General features: G+C 43.2%; 1 protein-coding gene across 1 annotated transcript; it reads right to left on the bottom strand.

The window, feature by feature from the left end:
* LOC109842492 lies at positions 10,574–15,866 on the bottom strand. Its single transcript, XM_020411361.1, has 7 exons — positions 15,767–15,866; positions 14,888–14,997; positions 12,369–14,585; positions 12,088–12,282; positions 11,634–12,008; positions 11,399–11,554; positions 10,574–11,322 (listed from the first exon to the last, which is right to left on the bottom strand). The coding sequence occupies exons 2-7, from the start codon at positions 14,988–14,990 to the stop codon at positions 10,574–10,576; spliced, it is 3,795 nt and encodes a 1,264-aa protein (XP_020266950.1). The 5' UTR covers positions 14,991–14,997; positions 15,767–15,866.

Raw genomic sequence — 21,114 nt, 5'->3', positions numbered from 1 at the left:
GAGCAAAAAGTCAATGTACGACGTTCGAAACCCTAGGGTCAACGCCGGTCAACGCGTAACCCTAGGTCAACGCAAAAAGTCAATGTACGACGTTCGAAACCCTAGGGTCAACGCCGGTCAACGCGTAACCCTAGGTCAACACCAGTCAACACGTTGCGAGCAAACAAGTCAACGTACGACGTTCGAAACCCTAGGAACAACGTCGGTCAACGCGTAACCCTAGGTTAACGCCAGCCAACGCTTTGCGAGAAAAAAGTCAACGTACGACGTTCGAAACCCTAGGGTCAACGCCGGTCAACGCGTAACCCTAGGTCAACGCCAGTCAACGCGTTGCGAGCAAAAAGTCAACGTACGACGTTCGAAACCCTAGGGTCAACGCCGATCAACGCGTAACCCTAGGTCAACGCCAGTCAATGCGTTGCGAGCAAAAAGTCAACGTACGACGTTCGAAAGCCTAGGGTCAACGCCGGTAAACGCGTAACCCTAGGTCAACGCCAGTCAACGCGTTGCGATCAAAAAGTCAACATACGACGTTCGAAACCCTAGGATCAACGCCGATCAACGCGTAACCCTAGGTCAATGTCAGTCAACGCGTTGCCATCAAAAAAGTCAACGTACGACGTTCGAAACCCTAGGGTCAACGCCGGTCAACATGTTACCCTAGGTCAACGCCAGTCGACGCGTTGCGAACAAAAAGTCAATGTACGACGTTCGAAACCCTAGGGTCAACGCCGGTCAACGCGTAACCCTAGGTCAACGCCAGTCAACACGTTGCGAGCAAAAAGTCAACGTATGACGTTCGAAACCCTAGGGACAACGCCGGTCAACGCGTAACCCTAGTTCAACGCCAGTCATCACGTTGCGAGCAAAAAGTCAACGTACGACGCTCGAAACCCTAGGGTCAACGACGGTCAACGCGTAACCCTAGGTCAACGCCAGTCAACATGTTGCGAGCAAAAAAGTCAACGTACGATGTTCGAAACCCTAGGGTCAACGTCGATCAACGTATAACCCTAGGTCAACGCTAGTCAACGCGTTGCGAGCAAAAAGTCAACGTACAATGTTCGTAACCCTAGGTCAACACCAGTCAACGTGTTGCGATAAAAAAAGTCAACGTACGACGTTCGAAACCCTAGGGTCAACACCGGTCAACGCGTAACCCTAGGTCAATGCCAGTCAACGCGTTGCGATCAAAAAAGTCAACGTACGACGTTCGAAACTCTAGGGTCAACGTCGGTCAACATGTAACCCTAGGTCAATGCCAGTCAACGCATTATGATAAAAAAGTCAACTCAATGACACGAGCCAAACTCAACTCATCAGTTGTAAATTTGAGACTTCGACGATGGCCAGACGATAAACGCAGCGCCGGAAGGATTTCAGCTATTCGTCAAAGCATCGAGCAGACTGAAAATCGAAGGAGTCAAGAATCGAAGCTAACTACAGGTCCTTTACGCCGACTAAAGGCTGGACCAATCACATCCAAAGTATTCCAGCCTCTTCTACAAAAGAAACGAGTCTGGAACACTTTGGAGGGGGGTATCTGTAGGCATCGAAAATTGCCTATAGGTCTTCACAAACAGCTTAGTGTTAGGAAATAACGATGAACGTCACCATCTGGTTCACAGAAGCTTGGTTAATGTCGGTGAACGTTTGAAGTAAACCGACGAACCATGTGAAACAACGGAACTTTGGAATGATGAAGATATGAACTGATCGGGAACTTCGTATCGTTCACAAACGGGAAAATACCCTTCGTGTCTCATTCATTCCACGGATGATTCAGTCATTGGAACTTGTAGAACTCCTCGTCAGATTTCCAACACGCTTGGAATCACTCAAATCCGAGTTCGGACGAAGAAGTTATGACGAAAACAATCAAACGGGCATAACACGGCGTCTCAGCTTGAATGAGACACCCCGAGGTGTCTCGGCCCGCTCGAGACACCCTAGGGTGTCTCGGCCCAGTTTGAGACACCCTGGGGTGTCTCCAATGCAGAAGTGGTTTTTTAGGTGGTTTTAACCACCCGAAACCCCCTGGAGCCTATAAATACAGCCCCGGGTCCTCATTTTTTTCAGATCTGGAGTTTTGGAGAATTGGCGAAGCCCTGCCGGATTGAAGAGTGATTGAGTTCTTCAATGCAAGAGATCGAGAGTCGTCAGATCTGCATCACCCGCATTCGATCCTTAGTATTATCCCGTTGTGGTAATTCTAAGAAGAGCAATTATCTCGCTGTTGTCGAGATAAGCGCTTCTGCTTCAAGATTCCTTCGCGGATCGATGAAGTTCTGAACCTGATCTGATTGCCAGGTAGTCCACGAATATCAACGTCCCCGTCACCGGCTAAAGACCCACGCAAGCAAGAAACGACGAACGGATCTTGTGTTATTTTCGATAAGTTGTAATCTTTCATTTTCTTATTCTTTTTATTAAATATTTTTGAATTCTTTGTAAGCAATCCAGATTATAATGAATTCAACAATGAAGGCAACTTTTACCAAAAACAACGAGCTTGGTGACAGTGACGCAGGCTAAGAGGTTGGTGAACGCGGGCACGAAGTTCGTTTTATTGTTCATTCGGCCGTATGAAGAGAAGCTGAGTAGGATGTGCATGTCCACCTTGAGCAAGCGCCAGGAGGGAGATCTTGACAGCTTGAAGGCCAAGTATGCGGACTTGTTTTCATAAATCACGGGACTACTGTTAGACCCTAGAGGGGGGGTGATTAGGGTCTTATGCTAATCTAATCCGATTATATGCCAATTAAAAACTAATTAACAAGTTATCCTAGCAAGTATGAAATACAACAATGTATATGAGCTAGGATAAGCAATGTGAACAACAAGATATATCCTAACAAAGAGATATAGGCAATGTATGTGCAAGGATATATAAACTCAAGGGTAAACAATCTAAACTAGATAGTGGGCAATATAATCAATAAGCAATATACAAAGGCGATATAAGATATGAACATAAAAGTAAGTGCGCCAATGCAATCACAAACAAATAATATGATTACGGAGTTCGGTCCCCACGACCTACGTCTCCGCTCCTCACCTCGAGGAGATCTCCACTATCACAACCGGGTTTTCTACATTCACCCGAACAACGTTTACACCTCACAATACAATCACTATGTAATCACACCTCACACACTAAGTGTTGGTCCTAGCCCGTGTCCTCCTCCTCAAGTGCTCGGTTACAACCTCTCCCTGGGCACGTCAACCGACGCCACTCCTCTTGGATTCGACCCCGTCTCTCACCACACACTTCTCTCGGCGTACAAGTGTATTACAAGTGAATCCTCACAATTAGGCTCAATACAAAGTGTTTGTTCTCTACAATGAATGAGAACGAATTATAAGCTCACTCTCTAAGTTACACAATCCCACAACCCAATTATACTATGAATGTAAATACAATAAGCTCAATGGTTGTGTGTGTAAACAAAGAGTATCAATAAAACAATTAAACTCAATATATAAATCTAGCTTATGGAAATTAAGATCAAAACAATAAATAGCTAGAATTGAGTTTAAGGAAAACTTCTCTATAGATCAAGAGTGAGAGAGAGATGAGTTGAATGCCCAAACACCAAAGGATGATCTCCTCTTTGCTCTTGTGAAATTTGCTTCACAAACTAAAACCCTCAATTGCTTAAAAGCTTTTTAAACCAAACTTAAACAAAACCTTAAACAAGTTTAAACCCTTGTTAAACTATTTTTAAAACAATCTCTTAGATAGCTTGAGAGTTGAAGACAATGGGGTATTTATACCCTCTCACAACTCAGCCAAAAACTACCCAAGAAAAGGACAAAAAGACCCAGAGAAAATCGGCTCAGAAAAGAGCCGTTAGAAAGCAACGGTCACATAGTCGGTCGACCGAAAATCCCGTCGGTCGACCGATGAGAGCAAAAACACGAAGAAAACGATTGGACCATCGTCGGTCGACCGTGGCGGTCGACGATGAAGCTTTGTCGACGGACCGGTCGACCGCCAACTCTCTGTCGCCCAGTGATGAAAGCAACAATGGTCGGTCGACCGGCGGTCGATCCGAAAACTGATATGCGAAAAATCTGATTTTGCTGATTTAAAATGTTGTTTAAAAATATCAAATAAATTCAAAAATGTAAAACTTTAGGGAATGATTGTAAGACATGATAATAAACATGATACATTGACTGGTTATCAAGAAAGGACTTTCCAAATGTAAATATCATCATTTTGCAAGGAGGTCCAAAACACGGAGAAATATACACATGAGTTTTGACTTTTAGCTAAACCAACATTTGAAACTTTACAAAATGATTTTATAGACTTAATAGAAGATGTAAACTATTGTTATGAAGTCTATAAATAATGAATATAGTATTTTATTAAAATACACATATAATACACTAAAACATGATTTCATGGAACTAAATAAAATTGATATTGATGAAATCATATAAATGCATATAAGTATGAAACAAAAATATGTTTTCTAATTATATTCAATTGTTTCATATTAAAACTTGAAAACTCAAAACCATGTATGTATATATATAACTAAATATACATAGAAACCAAAACTGTGTGTATATGATTGAGCTTAAAGTACTAACACACATAATATAAACTCCTAAACTAAATTACCCAAGCAATCTTGATCTTCAACGAAGCTCTATCTTGGTACACTTGCGGATGAAGCTTGAACTTGATCTTTAACTTGAATTGTACGATGCTTCACTCCACAATTCCGCCAACCTCCATTAGATATGATCGTGAATGCGCAATTTCATTGTTGTTTGTCTACAAAATATAGGAATGCACAAACACTAGACAAACAACATTAGTAGTAAATTGTTTGTAAATCATCATCAAAACAAGAAGGCTAACAATCTCCCCCTTTTTGATGATGACAAACAATTTACAAAAAGGATATATGCATGAAAGGAAATGAATATATAAATTACAATTCACATGCATATAAACAAGAAGGAATATACATATACTCACAATATTTCTCCCCCTTTGACAACATCAAAAAGGGACAAAAAGAATAAGAGAGCGAAAGCTCCCCCTGACAATATGCATGGGTGAGTATAACACATAGAAGGATATAGGGATTGCTCCCCCTATCAAAATGCCATATGGAATATATGAAATTATGAACATGGCAAACAAATGTGAGCAAGCATAAATGAAAGATATGCTAGATATCACTCACATACAAACAAGATAATGAGAACACATAATGATATGTCACGATAAAAAGGTGTCTCAAAATACAAGCCTAAAAACCATGTATAAAAAATAGATTTATGAAATCAAAAGAGAGAAAACATGAGAATCATGCAAAAAGAGTTTTCGAATGAAAACAAATCAACCAAATGAAATCATGAATCAACCATTTAAATCAAAAATGATGTTTGATTAACAAAAAAAAAATTCTTTTGTAAGACTTGATCAAACCACTCATAGAATACATTATAAGGCACGAATAGATGATCCATGAGCACAAACATATAAATATCATCATATAAGTGAAATATAATGAATTCAAAGCAACAAGTCAAAACAAAATCTTTAACAAAAGAATTTCAAGAGAGGCAACAATATATCAAGCTCTTAAGCTTGTTTCAACCCATATAATCATTTTAGCATCCGGTAAACATGATTTGGGAATAAACACCCAATAAATCCGGAGGGTTATATAAATACAAACCTCTCATCAAAATCAAAACTAATAATCATGAAAACAAAAGATTTGATAAAATAAAAATTATTTTCATAACCAAAAGATCTTAAAACATAATTTTCAAAACCAAGACAAAGAAAAATAAAAATACTAAAATTCTTGGTTTAAAATTCAAAATTGTTTTGGTACCCAAGAACTCTTGTACCAAAAGGTTTAGGGACATGACCCCTATCATTAAAGCTCAAAGTCCTAGGGTTGGGCACATATGGTGCACGAACACGGTCAAAACAAAAATTGTGTAAATGACCTTTCCGATTGCAATTAGTGCAATGAAGGAGGCCCATTTGATTTTGTTGACCATAAACATGTGCACGAGAAACATTAGAAACATTTACAAACATGAATGATCTTTTAAAATTATTTTGCAAATGTGAAACTCTCTTTAAATCAAAATAAAATTTGGCCAAATGACCAAATCGACCACAATGATCACATTTAAACACATGATCATGCTTATGATGAACATGATGAGTATGTGCATGTGTATGTGAAAAATGTGATGATGAAGCTTGATGAGAAACATTAGTCTTGGAGGATTTATGTGCATCATAGCAAAACTTAGCTAAATGGCCTTTACGACCGCAAATAGAACATTTATAAGCTTTGCTATACAAGTGTGCAAAGTGTACGGGTTTAGAAGTTGTAGTACTAGACTTTGCACCCAAGTCCATAAGTTTCTTATTATCTACAATGCATGTTTTAAGGGTTGAATCTAAAGATGATATGCGTTCTTTAACATGATCCAACTCATTTTTAGGCATACAAGCATTGGAAATAGAAGTAGATGAAACATGATCATTTTTGTAAAAGAATTAAACTCATTTCTAATGTTCTCTACTTCTAATATGACATTGTTCTTAGCATGAGATAAGCTAGAAATGGATGAGGTCAATTATTCATTTTCCAAATTTAATAAGTCATTGTTTTCTTTAAGCACAATATTTTCTTTTGCAATGATATCAAATTTGGAACCTAGCAACTCATGATCGGATTTCAAAATAACATGCTTGCTTTTCAAATCTATAAAATTATTATGCAACTTAGAATTGGCATGCATTAATCTATCATATGCACAAGCGAGTTCATTGATGGATATATCACTATCGGATTCTGAATCGCTTACCACACTAGGGCTATCGCCTAGTGGCCGTGTGCATGATGATGCTCTACACTCACTTGAAGAATAATCCTCCAAACTACGTTGGATTTCCTCCAAGTTGCCTTGATGTGCTTCTATGAATTTCCATAAATTGTAAGAACTATCAAAATGAACAAATTTGTTAGAAAAGGATGAGTCAAAGGCATTAAGCAAATATTCTAACAAAAGCTTGTTCATATTAAACATTCTTTTATCATTGCTACTCTACTTGGATTTTTCCGAAGTGGGTATAATATAAGCCTCTTCAATAACTTCCCATAAATTGGATTGTTTAGATCTAACAAATATGTTAAATCTAGAACACCATTGGTCATAGGGGAGATTATTTATTTTAGGAGCAACAACAGGATCATAGCCTAAACAAGATGCACAATGTATGTCCATAATAAGAAAATGTATGCAAGCAAGATACAAATAAAGCTCAAAAATAGATTAGCACAATAAGCTAACTTGGATCTTATAAATCACGGGACTACTGTTAGACCCTAGAGGGGGGGTGATTAGGGTCTTATGCTAATCTAATCCGATTATATGCCAATTAAAAACTAATTAACAAGTTATCCTAGCAAGTATGAAATACAACAATGTATATGAGCTAGGATAAGCAATGTGAACAATAAGATTTATCCTAACAAAGAGATATAGGCAATGTATGTGCAAGGATATATAAACTCAAGGGTAAACAATCTAAACTAGATAGTGGGCAATATAATCAACAAGCAATATACAAAGGCGATATAAGATATGAACATAAAAGTAAGTGCGCCAATGCAATCACAAACAAACAATATGATTACGGAGTTCGGTCCCCACGACCTACGTCTCCGCTCCTCACCTCGAGGAGATCTCCACTATCACAACCGGGTTTTCTACGTTCACCCGAACAACGTTTACACCTCACAATACAATCACTATGCAATCACACCTCACACACTAAGTGTTGGTCCTAGCCCGTGTCCTCCTCCTCAAGTGCTCGGTTACAACCTCTCCCTGGGCACGTCAACCGACGCCACTCCTCTTGGATTCGACCCCGTCTCTCACCACACACTTCTCTCGGCGTACAAGTGTATTACAGGTGAATCCTCACAATTAAGCACAATATAACAAATGATTGTTCTCTCTAACAAGGTGAGAACTCAATTAAGCACAACTCTAAGTCACAAACCCACAACCCCAAATTATACTATGAATGTAAATACAATAAGCTCAATAGGTTGTGTGTGAACAAAGAGTATCAATAAAACAATTAAACTAAGCTCAATATGAAATCTAGCTTATGAAATTAAGAACAAACTTATAAAATGCTAGAATTGAGTTTAAGGAAACTTCTCTATAGATGACAAGAGAGAGGGAGAAGAATGAATGCTCAAACACCAAGGATGATCTCCACTTGCTCTTGTGAAATTTGCTCCACAAACCAAACTCTTGTAAATGCTTAAAAGCTTTTTAAACAAACACTAAAAACAAACTTAAACCCTTGATTAAAACTTTCTTAAACTTGTTTTAAAAACTCTCTTAGATAGCTTGAAAGTTGAAGGCAATGGGGTATTTATACCCTCTCACAACTCAGCCAAAAACCCCAAGCAAAAAGACAGAAAAGTCCCCAGAAGACAGCTCAGAAAAATAGCCGTTAGTGTCTAACGGATCTATTGGCAGTCGACCGACAGAATTTTTGGTCGACCGAAAGAAAGAATTCGGTCGACCGACGGAAAATCCGGTCGACCGCGAGCAGATCTGAAAACAACGAAACAAACAGAGACTTCGTCGGTCGATCGGTGCGGTCGACCGATGGAGCTTTCGGTCGACCGGACCGATCGACCGACTCCAAATTTCCCACTTGGTCAAACCTTACGACAGTTAGGACCAAAGCCAAAGTCCCCTCTCGATTCCTTCAACGAACGAGAGGTCCACAAATCGGGCGGTCAAACTTTCACGTAGTTGTGATCGTTCCAAATTTCCCACTTGGTCAAACCTTACGACAGTTAGGACCAAAGCCAAAGTCCCCTCTCGATTCCTTCAACGAACGAGAGGTCCACAAATCGGGCGGTCAAACTTTCACGTAGTTGTGATCGTTCCAAATTTCCCACTTGGTCAAACCTTACGACAGTTAGGACCAAAGCCAAAGTCCCCTCTCGATTCCTTCAACGAACGAGAGGTCCACAAATCGGGCGGTCAAACTTTCACGTAGTTGTGATCGTTCCAAATTTCCCACTTGGTCAAACCTTACGACAGTTAGGACCAAAGCCAAAGTCCCCTCTCGATTCCTTCAATGAACGAGAGGTCCACTTTCAAACTCCCGAATGACCAAACCTTACGACAGTTAGGGTCATCTCGAACCCTCGCTTAGTCACAACTTACCCTGGTCGAGACTAAGACCGAGTCATCTTTTGTTCAAATGACCAAACCTTACGACAGTTAGGGTCGTTTGAACTTTCCGATTCTCGGAGTGGAGATCCCACTTCTAGTTTCATCCTGCGGATTCTGGAGGTGGAGATCCCACCTCGAGTTTCCCTCTTTTGCTGGAGATAGAATATAAAATTCTTCCTCTCCAGTTCTGAAGATAGAATATAAAATTCTTCCTCTTCAGAGTCAAATGACCAAACCTTACGACAGTTAGGGTCGTTTGAGCCTTTCGGATTCTGGGGGTGTGCCACCTCGAGTTTCCTTTCCAGCTGAAGATAGAATATAAAATTCTTCCTCTTCAGAGTCAAATGACCAAACCTTACGACAGTTAGGGTCGTTTGAGCCTTTCGGATTCTGGGGGTGTGCCACCTCGAGTTTCCTTTCCACCGGGAGATAGAATATAAAATTCTTCCTCTCCTCGGACCTTTCCGATGCTCTTGCACCCGGGGAAATTGATCTCAATTCCTAAAATAGAGATAAGCCTACGCCTAACACGCGTTGCCGGGTAGTCTATTCCCGTGAGAAAGACGAAGTCTATGTATTCAAAATCATAGCAACTTTTCCTCTGTCTTTGCTTTCAGAAAAGACAGGGATGAAGTCAACGCCTAATACGTGTTGCTGGGTAGTCTTTTCCCGTGAGAAAGACGAAGTCTATGTATTCAAAATCATAGCATTAAGTCTAAGAGAAGCAATTCTCTTAGCACAACGTTACATGTGAAACGGGTTTTAATAATTCACATGCTAGCCCGATTCAAACGGTAATCGGTAAAGGCACATCAAACCCGTTGATGGCTGGGGGTTTGCCAAAAATCCCAAAGCCTATGTCTAACACACATGGCCGGTTAGTCTTTGACCGTAAAAAGGACAAAAGACCACATATTCAACATTGTGGCAGGTTGTTATTAATAACACAAAAAAGTTACCAGGGTTTAAACCTGGGGAATTTTATCCCGAAGCCTAAGAAGGGATAAGTCATCACCTAACACGCGGTGCAAGGTGCCCTTCTTCCATATAAAATGACGGAATCTACGAATTCAAAGTCATAACATTAAGGGCTGGGGGTGTACCAAAACATCCTGTGAAAAGAAGCAGGTACAGAGTCTCTAAAAAAAAAAGATCAAGCCAAAAGCATATGACAACAAGTCCGTCAACCCGAAGGCAACCGACGGCTAAGAATATGAGACTCTAAACCGGAGAGCCTGTCCATATAGTCCGCAAATGCGGATTTTCTATTAATAAATCAAGTCAAAAGCATATGACAACAAGTCCGTCAACCCGAAGGCAACCGACGGCTAAGAATATGAGACTCTAAACCGGAGAGCCTGTCCATATAGTCCTGCTCGAACTCCGCCTGCAGGCTAGCTCGGACAGAATCTTCGGAACTGTTGAGAACCTCTGCGGCTTCGTGTCGCAGCTTCATCAACCCCTCCTGCGCTGATCCCAGCCTGTCGAGTGTCCATTCACGAGAACGCTCCAACCCAACCAGTTCCTCAGAAATGGTAGCGGCAGATTCTTCGGCGCGTTCCAAGGCCTCCTTCAGTCTAGCTATCTCTGCACGAGTGGAATCTAAGGAGCTCACTAACTCAGCTCTGCTGGTGTCTTTCCTCGCCAGAGAGGCCATCAGCTGCTCGACAGTGCGCTCACGTGATCGAAGCTCGCTGCCAACGGAAGATCGCAGTTCATGCCACTGCGTCAACCTATCCTCCACCTGAGAAGATGCAAAAGAGGGAGCTCCACCAGCCTTCAACTCCCTCAGCTCTCGAATCTCTGACTCCAGGGCAGCGAAATCAGCTGTAAAGGAATCGGCCAAATCCGGATATCCCTCTTCCCTCATCATCATCATGTGACGGGAGAAGGAACGCCTGAACTGATCAAAAGAAGACCCTCTGTGCAGAAGCTTATCAATCACGCCGTTATAAAAAGCAGTAAAGAAACCGAGGTCAGTGCGGAAGACATCCCCATCTGGATTGGTATCGGCCAAGAGAGCATGGACCTGCTCATATAGAGACGGTCGAGAACCTGCAAGCAGCAGTATGGGAGGTCAAGAAACTATTAAATACAATCGAAAAGACCCTAAGGGAAATTCGAGGTATACCTATACCGGCGGAAATCCCCTCGGGTTGGGGTTCGACAGGCTCCGAAGTAACGACAGGAATGCTCATGGAAGGTATATCAACCCTCGTGGGCAAGTCAGTCGTATTAGGCGAAGGCGGGAAAACACCCGAAGCTATAGCAGAATCAGGTACAGCGCCTGGTCATATAGTTGCACTTCTTTATTAGTCAAAATGGAGACTGAGACAAGCAAAGAAGAGAGGAAATTGGATATATACCTGTGGATGAATCACTCTCAAAGAGTGGTCTCACAGTCCCGGTGGGAGCTTGTTCAGCTAACATATCGGCTAACAGTCCAGAGTCAGGTCTCGGGAAGACCGGTGCAGGAACATATCCCTGCTCTTCGAAATCTGCAATAGGGGAGGCCCCATCCCCGTCTGGCCCTTCTGTCGCAACACCTGCAGCACCGGATGTAGGTATATCTGAAAATGAACCGGTGGGATCAACACCATCTGCCTGCCCAAGATCGATGTTCAGATCAATGCCCAGGGAGCCATCACGAAGGGCGTCGCACACCTGCTGCATGAAGCAGTCCATGTTGTCAGCCCCAGAGAATACCGGACCTGGTGGAAGCTCGCCCTCCTCGAAGAACCCTGAATTATGAAACAGGATCAGGGATCCCGGAAGGTAAATCATCTTAAAGCAATAAAAGTGGGTACAACAAAATGTTACCTTCCTCCCCGTCGGCAAAGCCTCCTGAATCTACCCCATGGGAGCGCTGATCAACATGAGGTTTATGGGCAATCTTTTTCCTTTTCGAAGGATCACCCCTCATAGAACCAACGGGGCGGTCATGCGAAGTTTGGCCACCAAACTTGGATTTCGCACGACGGGAAGCGAGCGACCCATGGTCGTCGGCTACCCCACCTGAAACAACAAGAATCATCTCATGAACCAGATCTTTCGCCAATACCAATTGAAGTCGAGAAAGAGGATCAAAGAGCATGACAAACCTGTATCAAGTTCTGCTTGGTCGGTATCTATATCTGCATACTCCCCTTCGGGAATTCCGGTGGACTTCTTCCTCTGTCTCTGAGCAGGCTCAGCCCTGCGAGCAGCCATCATAGCAGATTGAACCAAGTGATCGGATTCTAGTTCCGAAAGACTCCTCACACTTATGGATTCATCGGCAGAGAGGAACCATTTACAGCTGAGGAAGGTAATCATCGGCTTGCGTTTATAGGAGGGAAGAGCAAACTGAGCCCCGGTGCAGCCAACCATGGTCCATAACCACGCCCGTACGCCGTCAACGAGTCCTCCCTCAACACGCAAACTACGACTCGGATTCCCAACGTATAGTTGGTCATAGCCAAACTGACGTGCGAAACGGCAGGGAAGGTAAGGCTCTATGTGGCAGCGGTCCTTCACCCGGAGAACAAGATACCCGACTCGGATGTTCACCAACCAGCGGAAACAACCGACGTCGAGAGCAGTCCGGTTAGTTCGGGGTTTCTCCATATCAGTCAACTCCTCGCCATAACGTCCCGAAAAGCGAGGGAAGCATTTGAAGAACTCCCAGTTCCTGCGAACTCGAAGTTCTTTTTGTACATCTTCAAATTTCTTCCCAACCCATCTACTCTCCTCCAACAGCTGTAGGAAAGGAACGGGAACATCAACGGCGCTGGGCGCCGACATCAAGTCCGGACGGTGAAGAACGAACCACGCCATCAAATAAGCGTAGGGCAGCTCAACCTTCGGGCAGGTAAGCTCAGTCGAGGGTTTAGAACCCACTTGGGTAAGAACACGAACTACACCCCTAAGCCCGCAATGGATGCTGGCAACCATCGCTGGAAGCAGAGAAAGCTCCCTCCCATAAGCTAGCTGGACCGCAGGGAAGAGCACCTCGAGGGGTAGAGCGTCTGAAGACTGATATGGAACAACACACTTCTTCAGCCAAAGAGCAAGGTAGCCAGCTAACAGAGACCGAGGATCGATAGACTTCTGGGCATGATAGAGGAACGATCGAAACTTAGTCCCGGCCGGAAAAGCCCCCTCGGCACTAGCAATGGTATAAGAATGAGTTTCATTCTTCTCCATCAGCTCATTAATAGCGGCAGGGGTCAAAACGCCTAACTCATGTATGGACTCCTCGGAATCATCCTCCAAGTTAGGAAACAGGTAAACAGCAAACTGCTTCAAGCTGATCTTCCTCTTCGTCTTCGCTGGAGGAGAACTCTGGAGCAAACAGGTGTGATAATGACAGGTGAGGTCCCAGAGAGTGTCATACACATCGGGAGTATCCTTCTTCAAACACTCCAACTGTTGGTTAGAAGGGAAGTATTCCTGATACGGGCAATCTCCCATCGAAAGCCCGGAAACCTGGTGCATCTCATGAAGAGCCAACCCTAGCTCTCCGCCACTGGTCAAGAAGGTATTACTATCAGGCATATATGTCTCGAGCAATGCCAAGAAGTGACGGCAGCTAACGGGAAGTCCATACATAGTAGCCCGTATGGGCGTATATAATCCACTACCCTTCAAGTCTCTCTCCCAGCGTCCCAGAACATAACTGGTCAAACGGGTCCACCATCCCTTAGCCAGTGAGGAAGCCCAACCATAACATCGGTAATCCAGTCGAGGTAATTGTCTTCCCAGATGAGCTAAACGATTCCTCACGGTGAGAGCGGCCGCCGATACCTCGCCTGGAGGTGCAGTGTCAAGACCCATGATCCCGGGTCGAAGGCCACAAATGGATTGATACCCCAGAGAACCGGGACTCTTGTGATGAGAAATGTATCCGCACTGAACGTGTGTAACAGCATTGGTAAGAGGCCAGGACATCTGTCGCCCCACAGCCTGTTTCTCCAAGTCAGTAAAAGAGCACTGGCGAGGAATAGAGGGGATATATAAAAGAGCTCCCTCGTCAAGGGTAAGCCAGTGCTCCTCAGCAAGAGTCAGCGCGGCAGGATCTTCGGTGCGATCCCCGAATAGAAAACCCGGCTTCTTTAAAGCTTCAGTAGAAGTGGCGTCTGCGGTGAGAGGAGCATCGGTGATAAGTTGGCGTAAACAGTGACGCCCTCCATCCTTTATCAAGCGACAGAACTCGTCTGAGCGATCTCTGTCGAACTGCGGAAGGGGATCGATGATCTGCCTGGCAGAAGCCGAAGAAAACACTTCCCTACTACAACCGGTAGGGGCATGATGAGGGAGACTACCCCCGGGAAACTCAACTGCAACAAAGCAAAGATGGAGTCAGAAAATCCATGTCATAAACGCAAGACGAGATTATTCGATTTCGAGTGCCCTACACCGGGAGAACGGTATGCGTCATCACGTAGACACCGTGATAACATATACCGACCTATAAGGTGTAAGGCAACACGAGATCGCCCCAATATAACCGAGGACTTGAATTGGCTAAGCAAAGCAAGTCCGAAACCTTAACCCCCGCGGGAGGGGTATCGGTTCTTCCGTCATGACCCGCGAGAGGTCAATCCGGGATAAAAGAAAAAAATATATATAAGATTCTTACCCCCAAAGCAAGAGGTCACTGGAGATGATGTCGTAGGAGCCTCCTCCACGCCATGCTGCGAGCAAGGGTGACTCCCGGAAAGACGAGACCGACGGGGAGACATCGTGAATCTGCAATGAAGAGCAGTACATCAGGTACGATATATATACACGAAATATCGGAAGAAGGGAAATTAAGCACTTGGACTCGAAATCCTAATAACAAATAGGATTTTGTAGTTAAAGTCTAATTAAGCCTACGAATTTCGTGCACGCGAAACGATAATCGTCATTTCGCGGAAAATTTTGGTGAAATACCCAAAATACCCCTCGTGCTCAAGGCCAAATTCAGGTCAAGGACACGTATGACTCGGGTTATGGTCATCATACTTGATCATCGAACATCCCGGTACCCTATAATTTTGATCAAATTTTGCAAATAAGCCCTTTTGCAGAATTTGGTCAATTTTACATAAAAGTCCCTCCATGAACTTTTGGTTTTGCATCCATATGCTTTTACCAAAAATTCGATCAAGGGTCGGGGGTTTAAACTTCTTGGATTTCAGCCCCAAATTCGTGGCTCTTTTGACAATAAGCCCCTCCAAATATTTAGGGACTGTTTTGCAAATAAACCCCTCAAACAGTTCTTTAACCCTCTTACACAAAGCACCCCCATTTCTTGAAGAAACAAACACGAACCCAAGCCTCCCAAATTTCAGTTCATGTTTGCATAAGAGCCCCCAAAATTTCAGACCCACGAATTTTGCAAATAAACCCCTATAGTTTCGGTTTTTGCAATAAAACCCCCCAAATGCTTATTTCATCCATAAACCCTTATCTATTACAAGCATAAAGACATGATCTTTGCAAGAAAATAAGGGGTTTGTGAAGAAAAACTTACCAAGTCAAAGGAGTTTTCCTTCGGGCTCGGAAATGGAGGCCAAGACCCTCGTTTGAAAGAGGAGAAGATTCCGGCAAATGGGTACCCGTCAAAATCCCGAATCTTTTAAGGGATTGAAGGGTTCTCAAGAGCAAATCAATGGAGGAAAGAGGGGGAGGAAGAAGAAAGAAAACCGAAAATGGGGGGAAAGAATTCGGTTTTGGGGGTGGGGTTCTCTCTTGAAATTCAAAATAAAGGAGGGGGGGACCATGCACAAGAGGCCAAAAAAAGGAACAAGACAAAACTAGGGGAGAAACACCCCTAGGGGTGTCTCGGCATTGCCGAGACACCCCCAAGGGTGTCTCGGCATTGCCGAGGCACCCCGGGGTGCTTCGCCCGGGTTTCAACCCCCTACGCGATGTTTTGATCCCCCGAGATATTTTCCGGTACCCGGAATTGTTTTCCATATCCACGATGTTTCCACAAACATTGGTTTTCTCCGCCGACGGTTGAAAAATATGGATGAGTCCCACAAGTCAACCTACGCGGTTCAAAACCCTAAGGTGGACGCCGGTCAACGCGTAACCTTAGGTCAACGCCGGACAACGCGTTGCGTCAAAAATCAACACGTGGCGACGAAAATCAACACGTGATGACAAGAGCCAACCCACGCGGTTCAAAACCCTAAGGTGGACGCCGGTCAACGCGTAACCTTAGGTCAACGCCGGACAACGCGTTGCGTCAAAAGTCAACACGTGGCGACGAAAATCAACACGTGATGACAAGAGCCAACCTACGCGGTTCAAAACCCTAAGGTGGACGCCGGTCAACGCGTAACCTTAGGTCAACGCCGGACAGCGCGTTGCGACAAAAGTCAACACGTGACGACGAAAGTCAACACGTGACGACAAAAGCCAACCTACGCGGTTCAAAACCCTAAGGTGGACGCCGGTCAACGCGTAACCTTAGGTCAACGCCGGACAGCGCGTTGCGACAAAAGTCAACACGTGACGACGAAAGTCAACACGTGACGACAAAAGCCAACCTACGCGGTTCAAAACCCTAAGGTGGACGCCGGTCAACGCGTAACCTTAGGTCAACGCCGGACAGCGCGTTGCGACAAAAGTCAACACGTGACGACGAAAGTCACGGTGCGGTCGACCGATGGAGCTTTCGGTCAACCGGACCGGTCGACCGACCAACTCTCTGTCACCCAGTGATGAAAGAACAAATGATCGGTCGACCGGTGCGGTCGACCGAAAACTGATATGCAGAAAATCTGATTTGCTGATTTTAAAAAATGCTGTTTAAAAATATCAAACAAATTCCAAAAAATGTAAAACTTTGGGGAATGATTGTAGACATGATAATAAACATGCTACAGCGACTGGTTTTCAGAAAGGACTTCCCAAATGTAAAATATCATCATTTTGCAAGGAGGTCCAAAACACGAAAATATAAACACATGAGTTTTGACATTTTAGCTAAACCATGTTTTGAAACAATACAAAATGATTTTATAGACTTAATAGAAGATGTAAACTATTGTTATGAAGTCTATAAATAATGAATATAGTATTTTATCAAAATAATATGATTTCATTAAATATAAGCTTGTTAAAGATGAAATCATATATATACATATAAGCATGAAACAAAATAGTATTTTCCAATTCTATTCATTTGTTTCATAGTAAAACTTGAAAACTATCAAACCAAAACATATATGTATATATATAACTATATATATACATGGAAACCAATAAATGTGTGTGTGTGTTTGATATTGAGCTTAAAGTACCAACACACATAATATAAACTCCTAAACTAAATTACCCAAGCAATCTTGATCTTCAACGAAGCTCTATCTTGGTACACTTGCGGATGAAGATTGAATTTGACCTTTAACTTGAATTGTACGATGCTTCACTCCACAATTCCGCCAACCTCCATTTGATATCGTCGTTGAAGCGCTATTCCATCCGTCCTCCAACTACGTTGTTTGTCTACAATACATAGGAATACACAAACACTAGACAAACAACATTAGTAGTAAATTGTTTGTAAATCATCATCAAAACAAAAAGGCCAACAACTACCACCACGGCGAGGTGTAGAGCATGAGATTATGTTGACTGGCGAGAGTTCCTTGCCAAACATAGGCCTATACCGCACATCAATACAGGATTCCGAGGAGATCAAGAAGCAAGTTCAGGAGCTCTTGGAGACGGAAGTGATTATGCCGAGTTGTTCACATTGCGGGTCACCAGTGTTGTTGGTGCCCAAAAAGGATAGAGGCTGGCACATGTGCGTGGATTACCGGGCGCTCAACAAGATAACCATCAAGAATCGCTACCCATTACCGCGGATCGATGATCTTATGGACCAGTTGGAGGGAGCGAGGTTTTTCACGAAGCTGGATTTGAAGTCTGGTTATGATCAGGTGAGGATTCGGGAGGAAGACACTTGGAAGACTGCGTTCTAGACCAAGCAAGGCCTGTTCGAGTGGTTGGTGATGCCGTTTGGATTGTGAAATGCTCCGGCTACCTTTATGAGGCTTATGAATGATTTGTTGCGACCCTTTATAGAGGATTTTGTGATAGTTTACCTTGATGATATCTTGGTGTACAGCAGGACTTGGGAGGAGCATCTCGTTCATGTTGAGAAGGTATTTAAAGTGTTGCAGGACGGACAGCTGAAGCTCAACGGGAAAAAGTGCGAGTTCGGGAAGGACGAGTTGGTGTATCTCGGCTTCATCGTAGGGAAGGGCCAGCGGAGGATAGATCCAGGTAAGGTGGAGGTGATCACAAAGTGGCCGACGCCGAAGACAGTGACTGAGGTGAGGAGCTTCATGGGGGATTGCCAGTATTTGCGCAAGTTCATTCGACATTTTTCGGCTTATGCGGCACCGTTATATAGCCTCACAAAGGCTAAAGTTCAGTTTGAGTGGGGAAGGACGCATGAGGAGGCTTTTCAGTTGCTAAAAAGGAAGATCTCGGAGGCACCGGTGTTGGCGTTGCCGAATTTGCAGCGGACTTTCGAGGTAGAGACTGACGCGTCTAATTATGCGATGGGCGCGGTGTTGATTCAGGATAGGAAACCGGTGGAATACCATTCTGAGAAGTTTTCGGGTGCTATTACGAACTACCCAACCTACGACAAAGAGTTCTATGCACTATATCAAGCAATTAAGCATTAGAGGGTGTACTTGTTAGGGAAGGAGGTGGTCGTGCATTCGGATCACAAGCCGTTGGAGTTCTTACATGCCCAGACAAAGCTACAGCAGGCACGGCACATGAAGTGGATGTCCTATTTGATGGCTTTCAACATCATTATTATCTCGTCCGCCGATAAGGTCTTTATTGGTGGCGACGCGTATTCAGCCCTTGGTTCCTTTAGAGTATATACAGTTGTATGCATACAGTAGGGACTTCGGTAGTGTGTTTGAGCAGGCGAAGGCTGGTCGAAGGGGGGAGTATGCACTTGGAGAAGATGGCTTGTTGTATCGTGGGACATCACTATGCATTCCGGAAGATGGTGATAGGTTGCAGTGGATTCGGGAAGCGCACACCTCGCGTGTGCAAGGGCATTTTGGCATTCAAAAAACGCTTCTCAATCTACGGCGACATGTGTTTTGGCCACGGATGCTTGATGATGTGACCAAGTATGTTGGAGGGTGTAAGTTATGCTGTATTTCGTGTTGGCCCTTTGGTTTTGATGATGATTCGCTAAACAATTTACAGCTAATTTGTTTTCTAGTGTTTGTGGTTTATTTTCTTCTTTTCAGGACATCAACACATGGTGAAAAGATTTCTATATCAAGAGTTAAAGATGCAAGTTTATATGTGGCAATCACCTAGGTATAAGAGAGGTTTGTTTACATATAGTGTATGACTTTATCTAAGCTCAAAATATATATACACAACACAAGTTTGTTCAAATGATTTTTGTTTCAAACTTTGTTAGAATTGTCTTTATGTTTACATCTCTATCATACTTCATAATATATATAATGTATTCATAAAATATAAATACATCTTCTTAAGTCATAGTTCAATTCTTATTTTTATGAAAAACAGGTTTTCTATACTCTGCTCAAAAACAGTGAGCTTTTACAAAATAAAATTGCATTTCCAACAATTACTTTTCAAACATACTTATTCTCTCATTTATAAACTTTCCCTAAAGTTTCATAATTGTTGGACAACATTAGCTAATTTTTATATGCCAAAAAATCCACTTTTAAGTCTGCAGTTTTCATAAATGTCTGTTTTCGGTCGACCGAGCATGTCGCTGCGGTCGACCGCAAATTATCCCGAGAGCATACTATGAGTTTCAGCCTTTGGCGGTCGACCGGACATGGATCTGCGGTCGACCGCAGATATAGCCGTTGCACTGTAACGGCTACTTCTCTGTTTTGTTTTCTAATGGGTTTTTGGTCTTTTTACTTAGGTTTTTACTGATGTATTGGGTTGTTATAAATACCCTACTGCTTTCAACACCTAAATAAACTCAAAAAAAATTAATTACTTAAGTTTACAAAGTTTGCAAAGTGTTTAAGAGGTGTTTAGTGCCTTGTTTCAAGCCTTGTTTCAAAAGAGCAGTTTTTCACAAAGAAGAAGCCCTGAATTCAAATTGAGGAATCCATCCTCATCATCATTTCTTCAGCTCTTCTTACTCATTGAGAAGTTTTTCTAAACTCTTCCTTATATAGCTTATTATTTCATTTTCATTTGATTAGCTATATTCATTGAGTTATATTATTTTCATTCACTGTTATCACACACACTTATTGAGCTTAATTATTTTCATACCATATATTATTAGGTACAAGAAGGGGGCGACGAACAAGTTGGCCGATATGTTATCTCGTCCGCCGATAAGGTCTTTATTGGTGGCGACGCGTATTCAGCCCTTGGTTCCTTTGGAGTATGTACAGCTGTATGCATCTAGTAGGGACTTCGGTAGTGTGTTTGAGCAGGCGAAGGCTGGTCGAAGGGGGGAGTATGCACTTGGAGAAGATGGCTTGTTGTATCGTGGGACATCACTATGCATTCCGGAAGATGGTGATAGGTTGCAGTGGATTCGGGAAGCGCATACCTCGCGTGTGCAAGGGCATTTTGGCATTCAGAAAACGCTTCTCAATCTACGGCGACATGTGTTTTGGCCACGGATGCTTGATGATGTGACCAAGTATGTTGGAGGGTGTAAGTTATGCTGTATTTCGAAGCCTTCTAACAGAAAGAGGGGATTGTACCTACCATTACCGGTTCCTTCTAGGCCTTGGGAGAGCATTTCTATGGATTTTCTAGGAGGGTTGCCGACTACGAAGCGCGGGCATGACTATTTGTACGTTGTGGTGGACCGGT

Source organism: Asparagus officinalis, chromosome 5 (assembly GCF_001876935.1).
Source record: "Asparagus officinalis chromosome 5, Aspof.V1, whole genome shotgun sequence".
Classification (NCBI taxonomy): domain Eukaryota; kingdom Viridiplantae; phylum Streptophyta; class Magnoliopsida; order Asparagales; family Asparagaceae; genus Asparagus; species Asparagus officinalis.
The sequence above is the reverse complement of the archived record's forward strand: the minus strand, read 5'-3'. Positions and strand labels throughout refer to the sequence as shown.